This window comes from Pleuronectes platessa, chromosome 23 (genome assembly GCF_947347685.1).
Source record: "Pleuronectes platessa chromosome 23, fPlePla1.1, whole genome shotgun sequence".
NCBI classification, from domain to species: Eukaryota; Metazoa; Chordata; class Actinopteri; order Pleuronectiformes; family Pleuronectidae; genus Pleuronectes; species Pleuronectes platessa.
Window position 1 is genome coordinate 11,354,722 of NC_070648.1, and position 25,162 is coordinate 11,379,883.

The 25,162-nt window shown below is 41.9% G+C and overlaps 2 protein-coding genes across 6 annotated transcripts; both read left to right on the plus strand.

Annotated features, from left to right (window-relative positions):
* Nucleotides 1-2,317: 2,317 nt before the first annotated feature.
* LOC128429835 (uncharacterized) lies at nucleotides 2,318-10,147 on the plus strand. Of its 3 annotated transcripts, none has more exons than XM_053415666.1 (5): nucleotides 2,318-2,441; nucleotides 2,550-3,239; nucleotides 3,742-3,855; nucleotides 4,178-4,221; nucleotides 4,316-4,801. In XM_053415666.1, the coding sequence occupies exons 1-5, from the start codon at nucleotides 2,384-2,386 to the stop codon at nucleotides 4,433-4,435; spliced, it is 1,026 nt and encodes a 341-aa protein (XP_053271641.1). In that variant the 5' UTR covers nucleotides 2,318-2,383; the 3' UTR covers nucleotides 4,436-4,801. The 3 variants fall into 3 exon arrangements, with proteins under 3 accessions (XP_053271641.1, XP_053271643.1, XP_053271644.1); XM_053415669.1 differs by having other exon boundaries at nucleotides 2,376-2,441; nucleotides 2,896-3,239; XM_053415668.1 differs by lacking the exons at nucleotides 2,550-3,239; nucleotides 3,742-3,855; nucleotides 4,178-4,221; nucleotides 4,316-4,801 and adding an exon at nucleotides 8,021-10,147 and having other exon boundaries at nucleotides 2,340-2,441.
* Nucleotides 10,148-11,592: 1,445 nt separating this feature from the next.
* Nucleotides 11,593-24,941, plus strand: LOC128429827 (uncharacterized). 3 transcript variants are annotated; one of them, XM_053415655.1, is made up of 6 exons: nucleotides 11,673-13,230; nucleotides 20,252-20,944; nucleotides 21,612-21,725; nucleotides 22,048-22,091; nucleotides 22,191-22,284; nucleotides 24,578-24,941. In XM_053415655.1, the coding sequence occupies exons 1-6, from the start codon at nucleotides 13,173-13,175 to the stop codon at nucleotides 24,805-24,807; spliced, it is 1,233 nt and encodes a 410-aa protein (XP_053271630.1). In that variant the 5' UTR covers nucleotides 11,673-13,172; the 3' UTR covers nucleotides 24,808-24,941. The 3 variants fall into 3 exon arrangements, with proteins under 3 accessions (XP_053271631.1, XP_053271630.1, XP_053271628.1); XM_053415653.1 differs by lacking the exon at nucleotides 11,673-13,230 and adding an exon at nucleotides 20,046-20,152; XM_053415656.1 differs by lacking the exons at nucleotides 20,252-20,944; nucleotides 21,612-21,725; nucleotides 22,048-22,091; nucleotides 22,191-22,284; nucleotides 24,578-24,941 and adding exons at nucleotides 13,339-14,028; nucleotides 14,492-14,605; nucleotides 14,786-14,829; nucleotides 14,926-15,480 and having other exon boundaries at nucleotides 11,593-13,230.
* The last annotated feature ends 221 nt before the right edge of the window (nucleotides 24,942-25,162 follow it).

Genomic DNA, 25,162 nt, shown 5'->3' on the forward strand with positions numbered 1-25,162 from the left:
GGGTAAAGGTTGGAGTTATAGACAAGTCACTGTAACGTCCTCTGAAGTCATGGAAACATGTTGCAGAACACATCCAACACTTCAACATTGCATTTTACATTTTTAGTAGTAGTTGTGTTCCTCTTTTTTATTAATCTTTTATTTCGATACTGATCTATAAAGAGGACGGGAAGTGTTTGAATTTAACGGCCCTTTCCATGGTTGGTCGAGATCTTCCCATGTTTTCTGTTTTGTTTTTTTGTCGGGCCTCAACACTCTCATATTCATTTAACACTTGTTTTGTGAATAAATTCTTTGTTTAATCGTGACTCTGGCATTTTGTCTTCATTAATATGTTTCCAAAAGGGATGACATCGAAGCATACATCACTGACTCTCTTGCTGCTGGTCTTATTCGTCCCTCCTCTTCGTCGATGGGGGCGGTGTTCTTTTTTGTTGAGAAGAAAGACAAGTCTCTCAGCCCCTGATTGAATACAGAGGCTTGAATGACATAAATGTGAAAAACAAATATCACCTTCCACTCATCGACTCTGCTTTTGGCCCCTTCATCAAGCTACCGTCTTCTCTCAGATGGACCTTCGCAATGCCAACCACCTGGTGAGAATAAAGGAGGGGGATGAGTGGAATCCTGCTTTTAATACTCCACCGGGGACATTTTGAATACCTTGTAATGCCTTTTGGTTTAACTAATGAACCTGCTGTTTGTCAGGTCCTGATTAATGATGCTCTGCAAGATATGTTGAACAGATTTGTGATTGTTTACCTTGATGACATTTGAATGTCCAGCATGTAAAATTTGTGTTACAAAGACTGTTAGAGAACAGACTCTACGCTAAAGCAGAAAAGTGTGAATATCATGTCTCCTCTGTAATTTTTTGCGGCTTTATAGTATTTGTGGTATGGTCTGATCATAATAACCTTACCTCAGGACCGCTCACAGGCTCAACTCACACCAGACTCGGTGGGCTCTGTTCCTAGGTCGGTTCCATTTCACCCTCACCTACCGGCCAGGCTCCAGGAAAATCAGACCAGACGCCCTTTCACATCAGTTTACACCTCCAGTTGAGGATTCTTCGGAGGAAACCATCCTGCCATCTTCCTGTGTGGTGGGATGAGCTTTTTCCATGTGCTCAGCACTCCTGTCACCTTTGGGGTTCCACCAGCCAGCCTGCTCTCTGCCTCCACTGCCTGCACTTTGTTGCTACCTTTTTAGGAGCAATAAACACCTTTATTTATCTTCACCTGTATTTCAGTCTCTGCTTTGGGGTCCAAGGTAAATCAGGACATAGCAAATGTCCCCTCCTTTGTTTCCTTTTTGTTTCACTGCTTGTCTCCTTTTAACTGTGTATTATACTACACGTGCATATATTGCATATAATTGAGTTATTTAATGGGAATAAGTTGCATTGTTTTGCTATATTTTCAAAAACTTGAAATAAAAACTAAAACTGTTTAATATTTCGTGTCAGGGTTTCATGTGTAAGGTTTTGTGGTAGAACTGGGACCCAATAGTACAGCTGCAGACAGAATTTAGTTTTCAAAAAGAAGTGGTCTTCATTACCAGGCAGGGCTCGGTACACTGGGAGTCAAAATCATAAGACAAAGGTATCTGAAACGTGAGGCAAAAACCAGGTCAAACAATCCAGGCAAATGTGGTCGAGAAAACATGAGACAAGACAAGTCTTGGTGAGATCGCTGGAACGCTGCGTGCAATACGAGACGAACTGGTCCTGGACAAGGGGAAGACACAGACCTTATATACAGACAGACATCAGCTAAACTACAGACAGGTGGAAAGCAGGGGAAGCCAATATATGAGACACAGGGCGGGGGTATTGAACATTCAACAGGAAATGGTGTGTGTGTTTGTGTTAGTGTGAGTGTAACCATGACACCATGTTTGCAGGATGCAGAAAAAAGAGCAATTGGGCAAAGCAAGTATATGTGTGAATTAAAAAAATAGAAGAAGACTGACTGTGTAAACACATGGAGCCAAATGTAGGCCAAAAGGATTAATCATTTGAAAAAAAACAAATTGAAACTGAAAGTTCAAGTTTTGATCTTGAATTTTGAAAAACAGAAAGGTTTCTTTCAAAGGTTTTCTGGGTTAAAATATAATATTTATTGACTTTTAACTTGTAACCTTGTAACTGTGCTTTGAATGGTATTATATGAATACATTAATAAAATTGTAGTAGTATTATGTACTCTAACTGCTTCAGATGTCTGTCCCCCTCTGACTCTTTTTAAAGAAAAAAGATTTACATCAAAGGTAGCAGATATCATGTGATCAGTGTTTCCTTGCTGGCCAATCAAGACAAGTCTTTACTCTGAAGAGAGGAGAAAGTGTCGGGCTGTTTGTCATTCAACACGACGATTTCAACATGAAGACATCTCCAAAGTTCGTTCTCTACCTGACATGTTTCTTCTTGGGGAAAATGGGTGAGTTGTGTGTTTTTTAAATATTCAGTCAGTCCTGAGGATGATTAAGATTTCATTTCTGTCACGTAACATTAACAGTTATTTTGCTTTTCTCCTTTTTCTCTTCAGTTCAAATGCATTATTTTATCTTGTCTCATAAAGACAGTGGATTTATATCAGCTGATGTTGGAGACAACTTGACTTTGCAGTGTTTCTATGAGGGGGATGACATTAACATTTATTGGTCCAAACAAACAACAGGACGGAAACCTCAAATTATCTCAAAGACGTACAAATTCTCTAAAGTTTTTACGTTATCGAATGAATTCAAGGACAATCAACGCTTCTCTGGGGAAACTAATGATGTTGTGAATCAACTAAATATTTCAGATTTGCAGCTTTCAGACTCAGCTACTTACTACTGTTTAAAGGATAATAGATATGTGTCTCAGTTTACTGAGGGCGTCACTGTCAGTGTGAAAGGTTCAGGGTCTAACATCCAGGCTGTGGTGCATCAGTCTGAGAGCATCCAGCCAGGAGGCTCTGTGACTCTCAGCTGTACAGTTCACACTGGGACCTGTGATGGAGAACACAGTGTTTACTGGGTCAAGAACTCTGAAGAACCTCAGCCAGGACTCATTTACACCCACGGAGACAGGAACCATCAGTGTGAGAGGAAACGAGACACACAGACACACACCTGTGTCTACAACTTGTCAATGGAGAGACAGAACCGTTCTCAAGCCGGGACCTACTACTGTGCTGTCGCTGCATGTGGACACATTGTGTTTGGAGACGGGACCAAGCTGGAGTTTGATGGTGAGTCACTACCTGAGAATCATTTAATGAATAGTGACAGCTACGTAGAAAAAGACGGGACCAAACAATTGGTAAAATCTTTAAAAAAACAAAATGAAACAGTAACCCAGTTGGTCCTGTCTGAATGTCCCCACTGACGGTAACCCAATAAGGCTTCACCACCAGTGGACGTTGGAGTTGTGCACCACGACTAAATATATAACTTTTTTCACCCAAAAAAATTCTCCCAGAATATTATTGTTACTTTAATAATTATTATTATAATTTTATATTGTAATGGTGACATTATTTTTAATAAATCGATTATTAGTAATATACAATTATTAGTATGTTATTATAATTATTTATAACAACTTGTTTATACTGTTCTAGTAACTGTCCTGTATTCACTGTTCTTGGCCTCTTCGTTTTGTTCTGTCAATGTCTTGTCTCTTGTCTTGCGAAGTTAAATGAAAATTTCATAAAAGACGAGACACAATTAGTAGAACTTCTCCTGTTGCAGATGAAGTGAACTGGCTGGGGTATTTCCTGAGTGGAGCTTTGGGATTCACCATCAGCCTTTTGCTGGCTGTGTTACTGTACAAGATAAACAAGAGAAGATGCTGGAGATGTTCAGGTAACCACTCATCTCTAGCTTGTCTTCACCATATTTTGGCTTTTTAGCTTAGTAATAATAATAATACGTTTTATTTCAAAGAACCTTTCTAAATAAGGACATTAAAGAAATTTAAATATACGATAAATAAATCAATGATTCATGAATTAAAGTTAAACCAAGTGTTAAAAGTGGATCAGGAGACGCAAACTCCTCAATTGAACACGTACAACACAAGACTAGTTAAGACGTAAACCCAGGTTAAGAGGTAAAGGCACCTCACAGGACATATGTGAACACAAGAGTGACTAAGTCTTTGTCTTTGTCTGTGTTTCATAACCAGAGTCTCGTACACAACCATCATCTCCCTCCACAACAAATGCAGATGTAAATACAATCTTTTTAAGTATGAAATTTACATTTGACAATAAAAAAAAAATGTATCAGGAGCTATCTTGATGTACTTATATGTTGTTTCTAGGGCAACCACCAAACAGATGACCTCCATTACGCTGCAGTTAATGTGAACGTGGCCAGCAGATCAAGACGACAGAGGGACAACACAAACAAAGAATGTGTGTATTCAAGTGTTAAACTGTAGAGTTGTGTTTTGAAGAACGGTCTATGTTTGAGATGAGCGAGTCAGTCTGTCTTTAGAGGTGGAGCATGTTTCTTATCTGTAATACTTTTTTATAATTATAAATGTGGCTTTTTTTGTGATTAATGATGAAAAACCACTCATGATATAATTACACTTTTATGGTTTGGCAATGTGTGTGAGGGGGCAATGTTTGGACAGTAGCTGTTGGTCTTTAATGGAATGACACTTTGACGATGACATGGGGAAAACAATGATTAAACTTCGTATTACTCATACAGCAGAGACCTAAATATGTTTACACCCTCACATTATGGAAACAAAACATGAGTCCAGATGATGTAAATCATTAAATGTCGTATGTTTTAAGCCTCTGTTGAGGTCAGGGTAAAGGTTGGAGGTATAGACGAGTCACTAACATCCTCTAAAGTCATGGAGATTTGATTCAGAACACATCCAACACTTCAACATTGCATTTAACATTTTTTGTCTTTTTTTTTTTTCTATTTTATTTAGATACTGATTCTATAGGAACAAGGGTAAGAATTTATATTTAACGGCCCTGTTCTGCAATAGTAGTAGTAGACTTGACGTTGGCTAATTATTAATAATCATGAAATATGATTATTAAAATAATTACAATTATTTATAAAAAATAATAAAAAATGATAAAGCTATCAATTAAGAATAGTAAAATAATTAATTAGAAATTATATGGTTATCAATTAAGAATAGTTAAATAATTAATGAAAACAATAAAATTATCAATTAAGAATTCTACAATCTGTAATTATTATTTATTGATGGGGCACCACCCTGGTTGCAGAGACCAAAACTCAATCTGTAAGGATCAGTCTCAGTTTATAAAGGTTCAATTACTGATCTCAATATTTAATATTAATGATTGTAAAATGAACAATGAAGGGTTTTAAGTTTGAGCACAGGCTATATTAATCCAGCTGTATTCACATACATATGCACAAATAATCACAAGATACAGATACTTTAATTACAAAAGGATTTATTAAAAAGGGAAATAAAGTTAATGTTATTCAATGATTCTTCATTTAACAAAACTCCAATATATCAAAGACAACAACATAAGCAGCACTTCTCACAATTTAGAACACACATGTAATACTGAGGGTATATCTATGAGTGTGTGTGTGTGTCTGCCTGTCTGTCTGTCTGTGTCTCTATGTGTGTGTGTGTGTGAGAGAGAGAGAGAGAGAGAGAGAGAGAGAGGGGGAGTGGCAATGGCGTAAGGACGCGGTCACGTGGTGACGTAGTCTGGCCGAATTTACGATGGTGGTACACTCATGTGATTCAAATGGAGGATTATGTTGATGACACCATGAGGCCGAAGTCAAGATGGCGGTCAGTCACGTAAGTTAAACATAGGAAATTTAAGACAAACAGATTCTTATACCCTTGTGGTTTTGGCGCCGAATGGCGTCGAGATGCGTTCAGGCTCTATAGTTCTCGGAGTGTATATATGTAACGTGAAATGTGTGAAATGTAGGTCGGGACGTGTGTGAAAGCAGGTTTAGGAGGGAAGAGAGAGAGAGATAGAACATGCAAGGGAAGATCAGAGAAGCTCTCAAAAACACGGCATTGACAGGTTTATAGTGACTTTACCTTTCGGTACCCACGCGGGGTGTTGTGTACGGATCATTTGACCGGTAAAGTTTCCGTAAAACTTGGTAGGTTGATAACAGTGTGGCTTGAGACGCTTCGTCACGGCGCGAGGCACTTTAATACAGTAGACACGCTAAACAAAGGAACCGGAATTTCCGACACGGAGGTCTTAATCAAACATACACTCAAAATGACACGCTAAGTATGAAAACTAGTCTCTGCCCAGACAATAAAGCCTCTTACTCTGCCGTTGGTTCGCGGTGTTCATGCGTGGTTGCACGGATTTTCCGGAAGGCCAGTGAATGTCGTGGTCTTTCAAGCTCTGCTGCCGCTGGTTCGTTTGGTTGCAACGGGAGTCGCACTGGACCGGAAAAGAGCAAATTCGTCTCGTGCTCCTTGACGGAATGAACTTCGTCCTTCTGCAGGTATAAACAACTGTGGCAGAGTTGTTCGTAGTCTCGGCTTGCGAGTGAACTTCCTGTCCCGATCTTTTCAAGTTAAAGTAACAAAATTAGTCTTTAGCTAAATAAAACGTCAACTTAAGATAAAAACAGAAAAGAAAAATGCAATAAAACAAACGTCTGTGGTTGCCCTTTTAGCAACTAAATCATCTGGATAGACCTGGAGAGGTCATCAGTGCAGGGTAAAAGCAGTGAGGTCTGTGGGCTCTCCTGTATTTATGTCACATTAGAAGTGCCTGCCCCCTTGAGGAGGGGGTCATGGGTTAGTTGGCTATCAGCCAATGGAATGTCAGGGTTCAAATCTCAGGGAGCGGCCAGAAAGGTGGGGGTCCTCCCGGGGGACACTGGAGATGTCTGCTCCCCCATTGAGAGGAAACTTTTTGCTGGACTGGAATGGCCCACAAGGCCTCAAGTTTTATTGGGCTTTGCATGATGGTCAGCACTCTGGACTCTTCCCCAACAGCCCTTTGCATTGTTGGTCCAGATCTTCCCATGTTTTCTGTTCTAATCAGGCCTTCACACTCTCTCATATTAATATAACATTTGTTTAAACTCTGGTTTTGTGAATAAATTCTTTATTAAATCTGGCGTGTCGTCCTCTTTAATATGTTGTGGCAACATTTCGATACTTAGGTCTCCTGCTTCAAGCTCTTAAGTCACACACACACAACCCTTCTCACTCCCTCTCCGTTACACATGTTCACAGACACACACACACACACACGTATATAGTCGTTTGTTGTCTTGTGTTTGTCATAGTCAAATATTGCCTACATTGGTAGATGGTTTGAACAGATGATACATATTTCTCTACTTTCATGAATCGTCCCTATAATAACTGCTGGGACAGCAAAGTATGAAATTAATTCATTGATATCGGTTTCACTGTTTCCTAAAAGCATCGTTTGTGATCCCATATGGTTTACCAGTTAGCGTTCCAGGTTTTAGCCTCCACCACATAACCATAACCTACATCAGACGGATGCTAACCCTATATCCTTTAAGAGCATTAAGTTTTTAAGGATCTGATTGGCCGTGTGGATTCACTGCTACATGTGAACTGGCTCCAGTGGAGGCCATGCAGGTACAACAGTGGTCAGAAGTGTCAGTAGGTGATGATATTAAAAATGCCTTCTCCTTTGTTTCCTTTTTGTTTCACTGCTTGTCTCCTTTTGCCTGTGTATTATATTTACAAATGTGCTTATATTATGTATAATTTAGTTTTTTAATGAGAATAAGTTACATTGTTTTGCTATATTTGCAAAAACTTGAAATACAAACTTAAACAGTTTGATGTTTCTCTCATATTGTCATACAAACTTTTCCATATGCTGATTAATTCGTGTCAGGGTTCCATGTTTGCAGGATGCAGAAAGGAGAAGGAGACTTACTGTGTTAACATATGGATCCAAATACTGGCCAAAATTAATTTCATTTCTATCACATAACATTAACAATTATTTTGCTTTTCTCCTTTTTTTTCTTTCAGCTAGATGCATCATTTTATTTTTTCTCATCAAGACAGTGGATGTATATCAGCTGATGTTGGAGACAACTTGACTTTGCAGTGTTCATATGAGGAGAGGGAAGATGGGATGTATTGGACACTAAGGGCGTCACTGTCAGTGTGAAAGGTTCAGAGTCTAACATCCAGGTTGTGGAAGGAAGGACCAGCGCCGTGGAAGGCTGCTGAGTCTCACACTCTCCCACAGCTCTGCTCTTTTTTCTCTTTTTTTCTATCTTGTAGTTATTTATTCTACTTTATTTTGTATCATGCACTCCGGTAAAGCGAGCCCTATCATCATATATGATAGAAAACAACTTCTGTCCATCGGTTTGACGGTAAAAAACACTTTTTCACCCCCACCGACAACAAACAAAGGAGACTACCCATGGCGCTGTTTACCTGCCGTACCTGGAACACGGAGGCGACGACGAAGGAAAAGAGGGTCGCGAGCCGGCGTCCTGGTCCGGCAGAGGAAACGTGAAAACCGGCCTCCTCTACCAAGCATTCTTCTGGCTAATGTCCAGTCCCTGGACAACAAGCTGGATGAACTTCGTAGCAGGATGGCGTTTCAACGGGACATCAAGTTTTGTAACGTGATGGTTTTCACGGAGACTTGGCTTGACCCCTCGATCCCGGACTCCGCCTTGTTCCCAAGGGGGTCTCCATTCACCGCCAGGACCGGACAACAAACTCAGGTAAGAGCAAGGGAGGGGATGTCTGCTTCATGGTGAATAATCTGTGGTGCTCTGATGTGAGGATTATTTCTTCAGGCTGTACTCCGGACCTGGAGCACCTCATGATCAGATGCCGACCTTATTACATACCGAGGGAGTTTACATCGGTCGTTATAACAGCTGTGTACATTCCGCCCAGTGCTGACACTAACCAGGCACTGGACGAGCTGCATGCGGTGATCGACAGAACAGAGACATCACGGCCCGAGGCTGCGTTTATCGTGGCCGGGGATTTGAACAACGCCAAGATGAGGAATGTCCTGCCGAGATACTACCAGCACATAAGCTGTCCGACGCGCTGCGCGAACACGCTGGATCATGTTTACACTCCCGGGGGTGCATATAAGGCCCTCCCCCGCCCCCCATTCGGAAAATCAGACCACGTTTCAGTCCTGCTGCTGTCTTCCTATAGGCAGAAACTCAAGCGTGACAGACCGGTGACTCGGACCATTCAGCGGTGGACCGATCAGTCAGACTCTGCTCTTCAGGACTGTTTCAGAATGACAGAGTGGTGCGTGTTCCAGGATGATGACATCAACACGTACACGGACGAGGTCATCTGCTACTTCAGCAAATGCATCGATGACGTCGTACCCAGGATTACTGTGCGAACATTTCCAAACCAGAAGCCCTGGATTAATGGTGATGTCCATGCTAAACTCAAAGCACGGACTGCTGCCTACATCTCAGGGGATCTGGAGGAATACAAGAAATCCAGGTACGCGCTTCGGAGTGCCATTAGCAGTGCTAAGAGACTCTACAGGGACAAAGTGGAGTCCCATTACAAGGGCTCCAATACTAGGAACATGGACTGAGAACCATCCTAGACTACAAAGCTAAAACGAGCAGTGCTGATGTAGTGTCTGCATCTCTCCCAGAGGATCTGAACACTTTTTATGCACGCTTTGAGAGTAACTCCCCGGCTGCGGAGATCGAGGAGGCCCAGGAGGACCGCTGCCCCCCAGTCATATCTAGAGCAGACGTGTGGAGATCTCTCAACTGGATCAACACGCGAAAGGCACCTTGACCTAATGGGATCCCCAGCCGAGCTCTCAAGGTGTGTGCAGATCAGCTGGCAGATGTGCTCCAGTCTGTAGTCCCCGCATGTTTTAAGAAGACCATCATTGTCCCTGTTCCCAAGAAAACTAAAATCCTCTGCCTGAACAACTACCGCCCAGTAGCACTCACTTCTATCATCATGAAGTGCTTTGAGCGGCTGATCCAACCATTCCTCACCTCCTCCCTCCCTGACTCTCTGGACCCTCTTCAGTTCGCCTACAGGCCAAATAGGTCGACTGCAGATGCCATCTCCCTCACCCTCCACACTGCCCTCTCCCACCTGGACCAGAGGGACACATATGTGAGAATGCTGTTCATCGACTACAGTTCAGCATTCAACACCATCGTGCCCCAGCAGAGACCTTGGGGTCAACATCGCCCCCCGTGAATGGATACTAAACTTCCTGACGGGCAGACCACAGGCGATGCGGATCGGCAGCACCACATCCTCCACCCTGACTCTCAGCACCGGTGCCCCCCAGGGCTGCGTGCTCAGTTCTCTCCTGTACTCCTTGTTCACGCATGACTGCGTGGCCACCCACAGCTCCAACACCATCGTCAAGTTTGCTGATGACACCACTGTCATAGGCCTGATCACCGGCGACGATGAGAAGGCCTACAGAGAGGAGGTCAGAGCCCTGACATCTTGGTGCCAGGACAACAACCTCCATCTCAACGTCAGCAAAACGAAGGAGCTGATCGTGGACTACAGGAAGAGACGAGGAGAAGAACACGCCCCCCTCTCCATCAACGGGACCACGGTGGAGCGAGTCAGCAGCTTCAAGTTCCTCGGGGTCCACATCAATGATGACCTGACCTGGACCCATCAGACAAACTCCATCAGGAAGATGGCCAGACAGCGGCTCTTCTTCCTCCGAAGGCTGCGGAAGCTCCACATGGACTCCAGGATTCTCTGCAATTTCTACAGATGCACAATAGAGAGCATCCTGACTGGCTGCATCACCGCCTGGTATGGCAGCTGCACCGCGCTGAGCCATAAGGCTCTACAAAGGGTGATGAAGTCTGCCCAGCACATCACCAGGACGGCGCTACCATCCATAGAGGACCTCTACACCCAGCGGTGCAGGAAGAAGAGCAGCCGCATTATTAAAGACCCCTTTCACCCCAGCCATAAACATTTTTGCCTGCTGCCGTCTGGCCAACGGTACCGCAGCATCTGGGCTTATAGGTTGTAATTACTTGAGCATTGCTAGAAGAGAGCCTGTGACTCAAGTATTTCACTGCCAGCGACTGCTTAATGTTATTGTTGTGCATTTTAAGACTTTTAAACTCCTCTCCGTGACATATTTGCATATTTGCACTATTGTTGTTTGATTTTCTCCTCAGCTGTTTATATATATATTAAGATATATATACTTTATTTTCTATTTTAAATTTTGATATTCTATTTTATTCTATTTTATACTATTTCTATTTTATTTTATTGTGTAGGTTGTAATTACTTGAGCATTGTTAGAAGAGAGCCTGAGACTCAAGAATTTCACTGCCAGCGCTTAATGTTATTGTTGTGTATTTGACAATAAAAATCTTGAATCTTGAATCTTGAATCTTGGTGCATCAGTCTGAGAGCATCCAGCCAGGAGGCTCTGTGACTCTCAGCTGTACAGTTCACACTGGGACTTGTGATGGAGAACACAGTGTTTACTGGGTCAAGAACTCTAAAGAACCTCAGCCAGGACTCATTTACACCCACGGAGACAGGAACCATCAGTATGAGAGGAAACCCGACACACAGACACACACCTGTGTCTACAACTTGTCAATGGAGAGACTGAATCGTTCTCATGCTGGGACCTACTACTGTGCTGTCGCTGCATGTGGACACATTGTGTTTGGAGACGGGACCAAAGTGGACCTTGAAGGTAACTCGAATTTTAGCAAAGATAGTGACATTGGTTAAATGGTGTTGGAAAGCTCAGTAATGTCTCCTGATGTCTGGCTCTCTGCAGAGATGGTGGACTATCTTCCCTTGGTGTATTTCCTGAGCAGAGCGCTGGCGTTCACCACAATCCTGGTTGTTTCTCTGGCTTACACAGCACGAAGAGCGCTCAAGATAAACTGCTGTCAGGGCTCAGGTGGGGTAATCCTCACTATTTATATTTGTTAGTGTAAATTCAGTTTGCGTGATACTGAAGAATAGCGAAGACCTTCTTGAATAAGTATTCCAGCATGTTACTTGGACATCTAGATTCTTTGAAAGACAGTAAGGGACATCTCTTAAGGTGCATTCACATGTTGCAGGATTTGTGCAGATCCATGTCCATCAAACAGAAAAACAAATGAGAATCGCAAAAAGTCCAAAACTGAAAAACAAAAGACAATGAGAAGCACAGGGAAGGCAGGGGAAATCGAACACAGGTGGAACACATGAGGACTGGTGCAGGCAATCACAGAGACATGAAAGTGAAGAAAGAAAACACACTAGGAGCAGGGCCTACAAAATAAAACAGGAAACATAACACAGGGAGTGGGAAAACCAGAGATAGAGAATCAATAACGCATACAAACATAAACACAAGGATATTCATGAAACACAAGGAGGTACTAATGAACTGAAAACACTGCTCAAAACGGGGTGGAAACTAATCACACAAAGGACGAAACATGACAACCCACATTATGCTGCTTTAATGGAGCACAGCTCCAGCAGAGCAAGAAGACCAACAGTGGGTGACGGGAGTGAATGTGTGTACACCAGTGTAAAGCAGTAGAGCTGAACATCTTACACTTCCATACATGATGAATGTAAAGCTTCTCTATGCGAAACAAATTAAAGATATTAAAACATTCTAAATGATTTGATGTTGTCAGTTGCCATACTTTCCACTCCCACGAAATATGGAATATCCTTCTTAAACTTAACCCCAAGTTGTTTAACATTTCCTACCTGACATGTGAGGATCTGTACTTAGCCTCCGTGTGGTCAAAAGACCGTCCGCTCTCTTTGATTGAGCGCTTTCAAACAGGAAGTCTCTGCAGTGTCTTCACTACACCCCAGCAGACTACTTCAAGTGAACAGCAATGAAATTAACAGAAGTTGACAGAAAACTAAATCACCAATGCTCTCATCAGGCAGTGTTCCTGTTACTCTTATGTTAGAATTGTTGCCTCCACAAAGCAGGTTATGTTTTCACCCCTGTCTTGGCTGGTTGGCTGCTTGGGAGAAGGACAGGACATGGGCCAAGAAACAACCCATTCAATTGAGGTGCAGATCTGGACAAAAGGGGCTGAACCAGGATGTCATCATCACTTCTCTTCATTACCTAAATTGCAAAGTCTTACTCTGAAGAGAGGAGAAAGTGTCGGGCGACGATTTCAACATGAAGACATCTCCGAAGTTCGTTCTCTACCTGACATGTTTCTTCTTGGGGAAAATGGGTGAGTTGTGTTTTTTTTAAATATTCAGTCAGTCCTGATGATGATTACAACTTTATTTCCGTCACATGACCTTAACAGTTATTTAGCTTTTCTCCTGTTTCTCTTCAGTTCAGATGCATCATTTTATCTTGTCTCATGAAGACAGTGGATTCATATCAGCTGATGTTGGAGACAACTTGACTTTGCAGTGTTCATATGAGGAGAGGGAAGATGGGATGTATTGGTACAAACAAACACCAGGACAGAAACCTCAAATTATCTCAGTGACGTACAGAGCCACCAAAAGTCTTTCGTTATTGAATGAATTCAAGGACAATCGACGCTTCACTGTGGAAACTAATGATGTTGTGAGTCACCTAAATATCTCAGATCTGCAGCTTTCCGACTCAGCTACTTACTACTGTATAAAGAGTAATTTCTACGTGTTTGAGTTTACGGAGGGCGTCACTGTCAGTGTGAAAGGTTCAGGGTCTAACATCCAAGCTGTGGTGCATCAGTCTGAGAGCATCCAGCCAGGAGGCTCTGTGACTCTCAGCTGTACAGTTCACACTGGGACCTGTGATGGAGAACACAGTGTTTACTGGTTCAAGAACTCTGAAGAACCTCAGCCAGGACTCATTTACACCCACGGAGACAGGAACCATCAGTGTGAGAGGAAGCCAGACAATCAGACACACACCTGTGTCTACAACTTGTCAATGGAGAGACTGAACCGTTCTCATGCTGGGACCTACTACTGTGCTGTCGCTGCATGTGGACACATTGTGTTTGGAGACGGGACCAAGCTGGAGTTTGATGGTGAGTCTCTTCCAGAGAGTGTCTCAATTAATGAATAGGGACAGTTACATAGAAAGAGACGGGACTTTGGTAAAATACCGTATAACAACAAAATGAAACAGTAACCCAGCCGGTCCTGTCTGAATGATCATATTATTATTGTAGGATTATATCATTATTACTATAATTATTATTGTATTGGTGTGATTATATTTAATAATACACAATTATTTTAGTAGTGGTCAGATTATTTGTAATGTTATTATAATTTTTAATAATATCTTTCTTTTCATATAGAAAACTAACACAAACACACACACACACACAAACACACTGCTTTGTCATTCCGTTCTGTTAACTGTCCTGTATTCACTGTTCTTGTCCTCTTTGTTTTGTTTGTCAATGTCTTGTCTCTTGTCTTGCAAAGTAAAATTAACATTTCAAAAAAGACGAGACACAATTAGTAGAACTTCTCCTGTTGCAGATGAAGTGAACTGGCTGGGGTATTTCCTGAGTGGAGCTTTGGGATTAACCATCAGCCTTTTGCTGGCTGTGTTACTGTACAAGATAAACAAGAGGAGATGCTGGAGATGTTCAGGTAACCACTCATCTCTAGCTTGTTAAAAGTGGATTAGGAGACGCAAACTACACAATTCAACACGTACAACACAAGACAAGTTAAGAAGTAAACCCAGGTTAAGAGGTAAAGGCACCTAACAGGACATATGTGAACACAAGAGTGACTAAGTCTTTGTCTTTGTCTTTTTTTCTCAACCAGAGTCTCATACACAACCATCATCTCCCTCCACAACAAATGCAGAGGTAAATACAATCTTTTTAAGTATGAAATTTACATTTGACAATAAATACTTTTTTTTTATCAGGAGCCATCTTGATGTACTTATATGTTGTTTCTAGGGCAACCAACATGCAGATGACCTCCATTACGCTGCAGTAAATGTGAACGTGGCCAGCAGATCAAGACGACAGAGGGACAACACAAACGATGAATGTGTGTACTCAAGTGTTAAACTTTAGAATTGTGTTTTTCTAGAACGGTCTATGTTTGAGATGATGGATTTCTCCGTCTTTCTTTAGAGGTGGAGCATGATTCTTGTCTGTAATGCTTTTTTATCCTTTTTCCAAATATAAATGTGGCTTTTTTTGTGATTAATGATAAAAAGCAACTCATGATGTAATTAGACTTTTATGGTTTGGACAGTTGCTGTTGGTCTTTGATGGAATGACACTTTGACATTGACATATGGAAAACGATGATTAAAGTTTGTGGCCCAGTCTGGGTGTGTGTGCAGTGGGCGACGGCTGCGTCTTTGATCTGCTGTGTGTTCACATAGGGAGTGGGTCTCCTGAGGAGCTGCTGCGTGAGGTTATGACTTCTGTATTTCCTTGAATAAAAGAAAGTTCATTCTCAACTAACTGCCAGGACTCTACGATATGAAGCTGTGCATCTACTGGTCCTACAACAATAACAATAAAAACCTGTTTTAAACAATTGACTGGATTCAGTGGACAGAAATGCTACAGTGCTCTTTACTTTGAAACAGGTACAGGAAGTGTTGCAAATATTTATATTTGTGACATGTTCAACAGACATTGAAACCGCACGCAGCATGTGGAGGAAATAGACGAAACCCCAAGCGCTGCTCATCTTGGCCGCGTGGCCGCCCTGACCTGAGGGACAAAATGAAAAGACACAACGTTCTGTCGCTTTTCCTCCAAGACAGGCGAGAGGAGGTTTAACATGTTAACACAGGGGTGTCCAAACTTTTTATTCCGAGGGCCACATATAGAAAAAAATACGAAGGTCCGGGCCACTCACGGCGCCATGCCCACCTGCCCTGGAGTGGACTGCTGACAGTTGGGGGGGGGGGAAGCTGCGTTCCGAGGGACAGCTGCAATACAGTGGGCCATAGTCCATCACATTACCTTTCATTTAGCTGACGCTTTTATCCAAAGCAACTTACAATAAGTGCATTCAAGGGTACAAACCCAGGACAACAAGAATCAAGAAAGTACGGTATCTTCAAAAATAGACCTAAACTACAAAGTGCTATAATTAAGTGCTTTAAAGTGCTACTAAATTGTTAGTTTAAAAATAATTGGAGGCGGGCCAATTTAAAATGGATGGTGGGCCGCAGATGGCCCGCGGGCCGTAGTTTGGACACCCCTGTGTTAACACAAACCCCTGCAGAGTTGAGACCCAATTTAAAACTTGTCTGTCAATAATTACAATTTAGTTTCTTGCCTCCATTAATTCATTAATTATTGAGAAAAAAACAATCAAAATGAAGGGTATTAGTCATGTAGCAGGGACCTAAATATGTTTACACCCTAAAACGGGTGATGTTTTATTCATCACTCTTATCTTTTAATGAGCACAAATTGAATCAGATTTATGAAACAATCTCTGATTTAACTAAACTTTATTTAACAGAGACATATTAGGCCCATTTTACCGCAAGTTGAAATGGTTCCTTGGGATCTTAATGAAATGTCTGTAGCATATTTTGGTCAAAATACCACAAGGATAATTTAAAACAGCACCTTTTACCCTGTCTAAAACAGCCCTGTTAAAGTATCATTATAGAGAACGCTCTTCTCATTGATTTACGGTAGCAGTATTGCCCGTTTATTAGATGTGTTACGGCTTCTGTGTGTATAACGTATGTTGTCAATTCCCTTGTTACCTGTGCATGAGACGGATGAATAGAGCCAGTGCACATGAGAATAAAGTACTTAAACAGACGCTACGCTCATACTTTTTACGCCAAGTTACACTGCGTGAGTCAAGATAACTTAACAAGCCCTCCTCAGTTTTACCTGTTTTTAGTGTCGGGCAGAAATCACATCGCGTCATCACCCACCGTGGCCCTTCGCGATGCTTGTTTTAATTAAACAGATTCCCCTGGTCCGCACCAGTTCTCAGTCAGCTGCTAGGCGCCAGCCGAGGCGCACCGCAGGGTGCCCCCCCCCCCGCGCGAACAGAGGGTTCCCCCAGCGGTCGCCGTAGCTGAGGTGATCCGCGAGAAGGGCCCGACACACGTCCAGAGTGGCCGCCGCTGACCGCGTACCCAGTCCCCTCCCCGCCTTCCGCGCCGGCGCCGTGAGGTGCCACCGGATGAGGACCTCCCGGTGCCGCACACTGAGCCTCCGGCGGCGCGGAAAGGAGGGCGACGGAGCGACTGCTCCCCCAGCCGCGGCACGTGCCCAGCGGTTTTACCACAAATATAAACATCGGCCAATGATATCGGTGAAAGTCAAGTTTATTACCGATAAGCCGATATCAGTAAACGAGGCGAATATCGGCCACTACCGATGTTCGGCCGATATATCGGTGCATCCCTAGTTACAGACATTTCAGTAAGACCCCAAAGAACCATATCAACTGTTATGAAATGGGCATAATATGTCCCCTTTAAGTATCGAGAGCAACTTTTCCCAATGAAGGGTATTACTCATACAGCAGGGACCTATATATGTTTACAACCTCACCTTATGGGAACAAAACATGAGTCCAGATGATGCTAATCATTAAATTTCGTGCGTTTTAAGCTTCGGTTTAGGTCATGGTCAAGGTTGGAGTTATAGACAAGTCAATGTAACGTCCTCTGAAGTCATGGAGACATGTTGCAGAACACATCCAACACTTCAACATTGCATTTAACATTTTTGGTAGTAGTAGTAGTAGTCCTCTCTTTTTTGTTCGATATTGATTCAATAGACAGGAGGGGTAGTATTCTGATTTGATAGCCCATTGCATGGTTGGTCCAGATCTTCCCATGTTATTTCATTTTTGTCGGGCCTCCACTCTCTCATGTTAATTTAACACTTGTTTATACTTTGTTTTCGTGAATAAGTTCTTGTTTAATCTTGACTTTGGTGTGTCGTCTTCATTAATATGTTCCCAAAAGGGATGACATCGAAACATACATCACTGACTCTCTTGCTGCTGGTCTTATTCGTCCCTCTTCCTCGTCGATGGGGGCGGGGTTCTTTTTTGTTGAGAAGAAAGACAAGTCTCTCAGCCCCTGATTGAATACCGTCTTCTCTCAGATGGACCTTCGCAATGCCAACCACCTGGTGAGAATAAAGGAGGGGGATGAGTGGAAGACTGCTTTTAATTCTCCACCGGGGACCTTTTGAATACCTTGTAATGCCTTTTGGTTCAACTAAGGCACCTGCTGTTTGTCAGGTCCTGATTAATGATGTTCTGCAAGACATGCTGAACAGATTTGTGATTGTTTACCTTGATGACATTTTAATGTCCAGCATGTCAAATTAGTGTTACAAAGACTGTTAGAGAACAGACTCTACGCTAAAGCAGAAAAGTGTGAATATCATGTCTCCTCTGTAATATCTTGGGGGTTTTATAGTGGAGGGCTGGAGGGCTCCACTCAACCATTTGTGGTATGATCTGACCATAAAAACTTGTCTTACCTACGTTCCACTCACAGGCTCAACTCACGCCAGACAAGGTGGGCTCTGTTCCTGGGTCGGTTCCATTTCACCCTCACCTACCGGCCAGGCTCCAGGAACATCAAGCCAGACGCCCTTTCACATCAGTTTGCCCCTCCAGTTGAGGATTCTTCGGAGGAAACCATCCTGCCATCTTCCTGTGTGGTGGGAGGAGCTAGGTGGGAGATTGAGGGAGTGGCCAGGAGGCCTTGCTGCTCGCCTACGTTGAGTCTTCTGAGCAATGAGCTTTTTCAATGTGCTCAGAACTCCTGTCACCTTTGGGGCTCCACCAGCCAGCCTGCTTTCTGCCTCCACTGCCTGCACTTTGTTGCTACCTTTTTAGGAGCAATAAACACCTTTATTTATCTTCACCTGTATTTCAGTCTCTGCTTTGGGGTCCAAGGTAAATCAGGACATAGCAAATGTCCCCTCCTTTGTTTCCTATTTGTTTCACTGCTTGTCTCCGTTTGCCTGTGTATTATATTTACATATGTGCATATATTGTGTATAATTGAGTTTTTTAATGGGAATAAGTTGCATTGTTAAGCTTTATTTTCAAATTCTTGAAATAAAAACTAAAACTGTAATATTTCCCTCATATTGATCATATCAACTTTTCCATATGCTGATTAGGTCGTGTCAGGGTTTCATGTGTAAGGTTTCGTGGTAGAACTGGGACCCAATAGTACAGCTGCAGACAGAGTTCAGTTTTCAAAAAGAAGTGGTCTTTATTACCAGGCAGGGCTCGGTACACTGGGAGTCAAAATCATCAGACAAAGGTATCTGAAACGTGAGGCAAAAACCAGGTCAAACAATCCAGGCAAACGTGGTCGAGAAAACACGTGACGGGACAAGTCTTGGTGAGATCGCTGGAACGCTGCGTGCAATACGAGACGAACTGGTCCTGGACAAGGGGAAGACACAAACCTTATATACAGACAGACATCAGCTAAACTACAGACGGATGAAACACATTAGGCAGGGGAAGCCAATATATGAGACACACAGGGGGGTAGGAGTGAAGCTGCCTAGAGGAAACAGAGACAAGCGTGAGTATTAAAATAAAACAGGAGGTGACAGAGGACGTGCAACAGGAAATGGTGTATGTGTTTGTGTGTGTCTGTGTGTAACCATGACTCAATATTGGCAGGATGTAGAAAAAAAGAGCAAATGGCCAAAGCAGGTATATGTGTGAATTAACAAAATAGAAGTAGACTTACTGTGTAAACATATGGAGCCAAATCCAGGCCAAAAGGATTGAAACTGAAAGTTCAAGTTGTGATCTTGAATTGTGAAAAATATAACGTTGCTTTTAAATGTTTTTCTGGGTTAAATATAATTTTGATTGACTTTCAACTTGTTACCTTGTAACTGTGCTTTGAAAGATGCTGTATGAATAATTGAATACAATTGTAGTAGTAGTAGTATTATGTACTCTAACTGCTTCAGATGTCTGTCACCCTGTGACGGTTTTTAAAGAAAAAAGATTCACATCAAAGGTAGCAGTGATCATGTGATCAGTGTTTCCTTGCTGGCCAATCAACACAAGTCTTTACTCTGAAGAGAGGAGAAAGTGTCGGGCTGTTTGTCATTCAACACGACGATTTCAACATGAAGACATCTCAGAAATTCGTTCTCTACCTGACATGTTTCTTCTTGGGGAAAATGGGTGAGTTGTGTGGTTTTTAAATATTCAGTCAGTCCTGATGCTGATTACGATTTCATTTCTGTCACATAACATTAACTGTTATTTTGCTTTCCTCTTCAGTTCAGATGCATCATTTTATCTTGACTGATCAAGACAGTGGATTTATATCAGCTGATGTTGGAGACAACTTGACTTTGCAGTGTTTCTATGAGGGGGATGACAAAAGAATTTATTGGTACAAACAAACACCAGGACAGAAACCTCAAATTATCTCAATGACGTACAAGTTCTCAAAAGAATGTACGTTATTGAATGAATTCAAGGACAATCGACGCTTCACTGTGGAATCTAATGATGTTGTGAGTCACCTGAATATCTCAGCTCTGCAGCCTTCAGACTCAGCTACTTACTACTGCTCAAAGGGAAATACTATATATAAGTTTGAGTGTATGCAGAGTGTCACTGTCAGTGTGAAAGGTTCAGGGTCTAACATCCAGGCTGTGGTGCATCAGTCTGAGAGCATCCAGCCAGGAGGCTCTGTGACTCTCAGCTGTACAGTTCACACTGGGACCTGTGATGGAGAACACAGTGTTTACTGGTTCAAGAGCTCTGAAGAACCTCAGCCAGGACTCATTTACATCCGCGGAGACAGGAACCATCAGTGTGAGATGAAACCCGACAATCAGACACACACCTGTGTCTACAACTTGTCAATGGAGAGACTGAACCGTTCTCATGCTGGGACCTACTACTGTGCTGTCGCTGCATGTGGACACATTGTGTTTGGAAACGGGACCAAGCTGGAGTTTGATGGTGAGTCTCTTCCGGAGACTGTCTCATTTAATGAATAGTGACAGTTACGTAGAAAGAGACGGGACCAAACATTTGGTAAAATACCCTGGAACAACAAAATAAAACAGTAACCCAGTTGGTCCTGTCTGAATGTCCCCACTGACGGTGACCCAAATAGAGCTTCACCACCAGTGGACACTGGAGGTGTGCACCACGAATTAATCGATATTTTTTATTGATGATTATTATTGTAATTGTTATAGGCGATGATAGTGATGATCATAGTAATGACTATAACTTACTGTTATTATAAATAATTATATTAAGTATTTGTACAACTTTTCTTCTTTATTTTTTCTCCAAGATTATTTTATTATTACTATAATAATTATTTTATCGGAAATATAATTTTTTATAATAACATCATTTAAAAAGTGGTCTGATTTTAATTATTATGAGATTATTTTTATTTTTATTATAATTATTCATAGTATTTGTTCTTATCATATAGAAAACACACACTCACACACACACACACTGCTTTGTCATTCCGTTCTGTTAACTGTCCTGTATTCACTGTTCTTGTCCTCTTTGTTTTGTTTGTCAATGTCTTGTCTCTTGTCTTGCAAAGTTAAATGAACATTTCAAAAAAGAAGAGACAGAATTAGTAGAACTTCTCCTGTTGCAGATGAAGTGAACTGGCTGGTGTATTTCCTGAGTGGAGCTTTGGGATTAACCATCAGCCTTTTGCTGGCTGTGTTACTGTACCAGATAAACAAGAGAAGATGCTGGAGAATTTCAGGTAACCACTCATCTCTAGCTTGTGTTCACTCAATTTGGCTTTTTAGCTAAATTATAATAATAAGTTTAATTTCACAGAACCTTTCTAGATGAGGACGCTAAAGAAATTGATTAAAATATATGACAAATAAATACATGAATCAAGAATTAAAGTTAAACCAAGTGTTAAAAGTGGATTAGGAGACGCAAACACCTCAATTCAATACGTACAACACAAGACTAGTTAAGAAGTAAAACCAGGTTAAGAGGTAAACGCACCAAACAGGACATATGTGAACACAAGAGTGACTAAGTCTTTGTCTTTGTCTTTGTTTCACAACCAGAGTATTGTACACAACCATCATCTCCCTCCACAACAAATGCAGAGGTAAATACAATCTTTTTAAGTGTGAAATTTACATTTGATAATAAATTTTTTTTTTTTTTTATCAGGAGCCATCTTGATGTACTAATATGTTTTTTCCAGGGCAACCACCATGCAGATGAGCTCCATTACGCTGCAGTAAATGTGAACGTGGCCAGCAGATCAAGACGACAGAGGGACAACACAAATGATGAATGTGTGTACTCAAGTGTTAAACTGTAGAATTGTATTTTTTAGAACGGTCTATGTTTGAGATGATGGATTTCTCAGTCTGTCTTTGGAAGTGGAGCATGATTCTTGTCTGTAATGCTTGTTTATCCTTTTTCTAATTATAAATGTGGCTTTTTTTGTGATAAATGATAAAAAAACAAAAAAACTAATGATGTAATTACACTTTTATGTTTAGACAATGTGTAGGGGGGGGCAATGTTTGGATAGTTGCTGTTGGTCTTTCATGGAATGACACTTTGATGACGACATATGGAAAACAATGATTAAACTTCATGTCATGAAAGTCGATTGAAGGGTATTACTTATATAGCAGGGACCTAAATATCAGAATCAGAATCAGAATTCTTTTTATTGCCATGTATATTTGCACATAAAGGAAATTGCCTTGGTGTGTTTACACCCTCACATTATGGAAACAAAACATGAGTCCAGATGATGTAAATTATTAAATTCTGTATGTTATAAGCTTCGGTTAAGGTCAGGGTAAAGGTTGTGTCGTTGCGAGTTAGTTTATCCCAAATATGAGAAGAGCCAAACTCGGTTTGGTTCAATCAAGTATTTATTTAGAAAGCAATGAAAAGGTATGAAAAGTTTACAGTAAAGCAATGGGCATCCAACGTACTACCCCGGAATTCTAGCAGCCCTGGGGAAGTCTCGAGTTGCATCAAAAAGCATCAAACAGACGGCGTCTGTAATATTTTATAATAGTAGATAGAACCGGATTGGTCAATGTCGAGGGAAGATCTTCCTTGGCTCTTCCTCGATAGTACGCAGGCGTAGTCCCACGCCTCTTGGCACTGGATTCCAGGAAGTGACAAGGATCAACTCCCAATCTCACGCCTCCTCTGATAGTTGCCAGGCAAAATGTTCACTTCTTGAAAGGCCTTGACACAGCTGATGCCATGTGGGCCAGTGGTGTTGTTGGAGTAAAGAATATTGTTTTCCTGCTTCATCGGCTGTATGTTCTGTTGGTATAAACATTAGGATCCTCGAAACCAAAACAATGTCACTCCCAACCTGGGACATCTGCTTGAACTCTATGTGATGTCAAATTATTCCAAGGGAATTATGCTTTTAATATAAAAAGTTAGAAATGAGAACAAGTAAAAGATTCATTATTAACACTACGCAACAAATGTTATTTATAAATCATTTGTGTGAAGGCCATCATCTGACTCCAACTGTTCATGCCCCCCCCCCCCCTCCATCTTTATTGCTCAGAGTTTCAGTTCTAATGCATCTTCACAGACACATTCACAGAGAAGCTGATATTAAAATCCCAACAGTTGGAGTTATAGAATAGTCACTGTAACGTCCTCTGAAGTCCTGGAGACATGTTGCAGAACACATCCAACACTTCAACAGTGCATTTTATATTTTTAATAGTAGAAGTAGTCCTCTCTTCTATTTATTTTTTATTTCGATACAGATCTATGAACAGGACGGGAAGTATTTGGATTTGACGGCCCTTTGCTTTGTTGGTCGAGATTTTCCCATGTTTTCAGTTTTTGATTTTTTTCGGGCCTCCACACTCTCTCATATTGATTTAACACTTGTTTATACTTTGGTTTTGTGAAAAAAAATTGTTTAATCGTGACTCTGGCGTGTCGTCTTCTTTAATATGTTCCCAAAAGGGACGACATCGAATTATACATCACTGACTCTCTTGATGCTGGTCTTATTCGTCCCTGTTCTTCACCGATGGGGGCGGGGATATTTTTTGTTGAGAAGAAAGACAAGTCTCTCGGCCCCTGATTGACTACAGAGGCTTGAAAGACATAACTGTGAAAAACAAATGTCCCCTTCCACTCATTGACTCTGCTTTTGGCCCTTTCATCAAGCTACGGTCATCTCAAAGTTGGACCTCCGCAATGTCAACCACCTGGTGAGAATAAAGGAAGGGGATTAGTGGAAGACCGCTTTTAATACTTCTCTTGGACATTTTGAATACCTTGTCATGCCTTTTCACTTAACAAATGCACCTGCTGTTTGTCAGTCCCTGATTAATGATGTTCTGCACGACATGCTGCAAAGATTTGTGTTTGTATATCTCGATGACATTTGAATGTCCAGCATGTACAATTTGTGTTATAAAGACTTTCAGAGAACAGACTCTACGCTAAAGCAGAAAAGTGTGAATATCATGTCTCCTCTGTAATTTCTTCGGGGTTTTATAGTGGAGGGCTGGAGGGCTCCACTCAACCATTTGTGGTATGGTCTGACCATAACAACTTGTCTTACCTCCGTTTCGCTCACAGGCTCAACTCACACCAGACTCGGTGGGCTCTGTTCCTGGGTCGGTTCCATTTCACCCTCACCTAGTGGCCAGGCTCCAGGAACATCAAGCCAGACACCCTTTCACTTCAGTTTGCCCCTCCAGTTGAGGATTCTTCGGAGGAAACCATCCTGCCATCTTCCTGTGTGGTGGGAGGAGCTAGGTGGGAGATTGAGGGAGTGGCCAGGAGGCCTTGCTGCTCGCCTACGTTGAGTCTTCTGAGCAATGAGCTTTTTCCATGTGCTCAGCACTCCTGTCACCTTTGGGGTTCCAACAGCCAGCCTGTTCTGTAGCTCCACTGCCTGCACTTTGTTGCTACCTTTTTAGGAGCAATAAACACGTCGTATGACAACCCTTGAGCTGCGCATAAAGCTGGCACATCTCCTGTCACCCGTTGTCAGAATCTTGATACCTGCAGTGGTGTTGGAGATTCTGTCCCGCTTGGCCAAGTGTTTGCTCAGTAACTCTGTCTGTGTTCCAATCTATTCTCTGTAAATTGTTTGTTGACCATTAATTAAATACTTCGAGATCATTGAATTGATCACTGAGTCTGATGGTTTATTTCCTC

Coding starts and splice junctions, on each gene's coding strand:
- LOC128429835 (XM_053415666.1), top strand. CDS start 2,384: ATGAAGACATCTCCAAAGTTCGTTCTCTACCTGACATGTTTCTTCTTG. Junction 3,240..3,741: donor GACCAAGCTGGAGTTTGATG/GTGAGTCACTAC, acceptor CTCCTGTTGCAG/ATGAAGTGAACTGGCTGGGG. Junction 3,856..4,177: donor AAGATGCTGGAGATGTTCAG/GTAACCACTCAT, acceptor TTTCATAACCAG/AGTCTCGTACACAACCATCA.
- LOC128429827 (XM_053415655.1), top strand. CDS start 13,173: ATGAAGACATCTCCGAAGTTCGTTCTCTACCTGACATGTTTCTTCTTG. Junction 20,945..21,611: donor GACCAAGCTGGAGTTTGATG/GTGAGTCTCTTC, acceptor CTCCTGTTGCAG/ATGAAGTGAACTGGCTGGTG. Junction 22,092..22,190: donor CCTCCACAACAAATGCAGAG/GTAAATACAATC, acceptor TGTTTTTTCCAG/GGCAACCACCATGCAGATGA.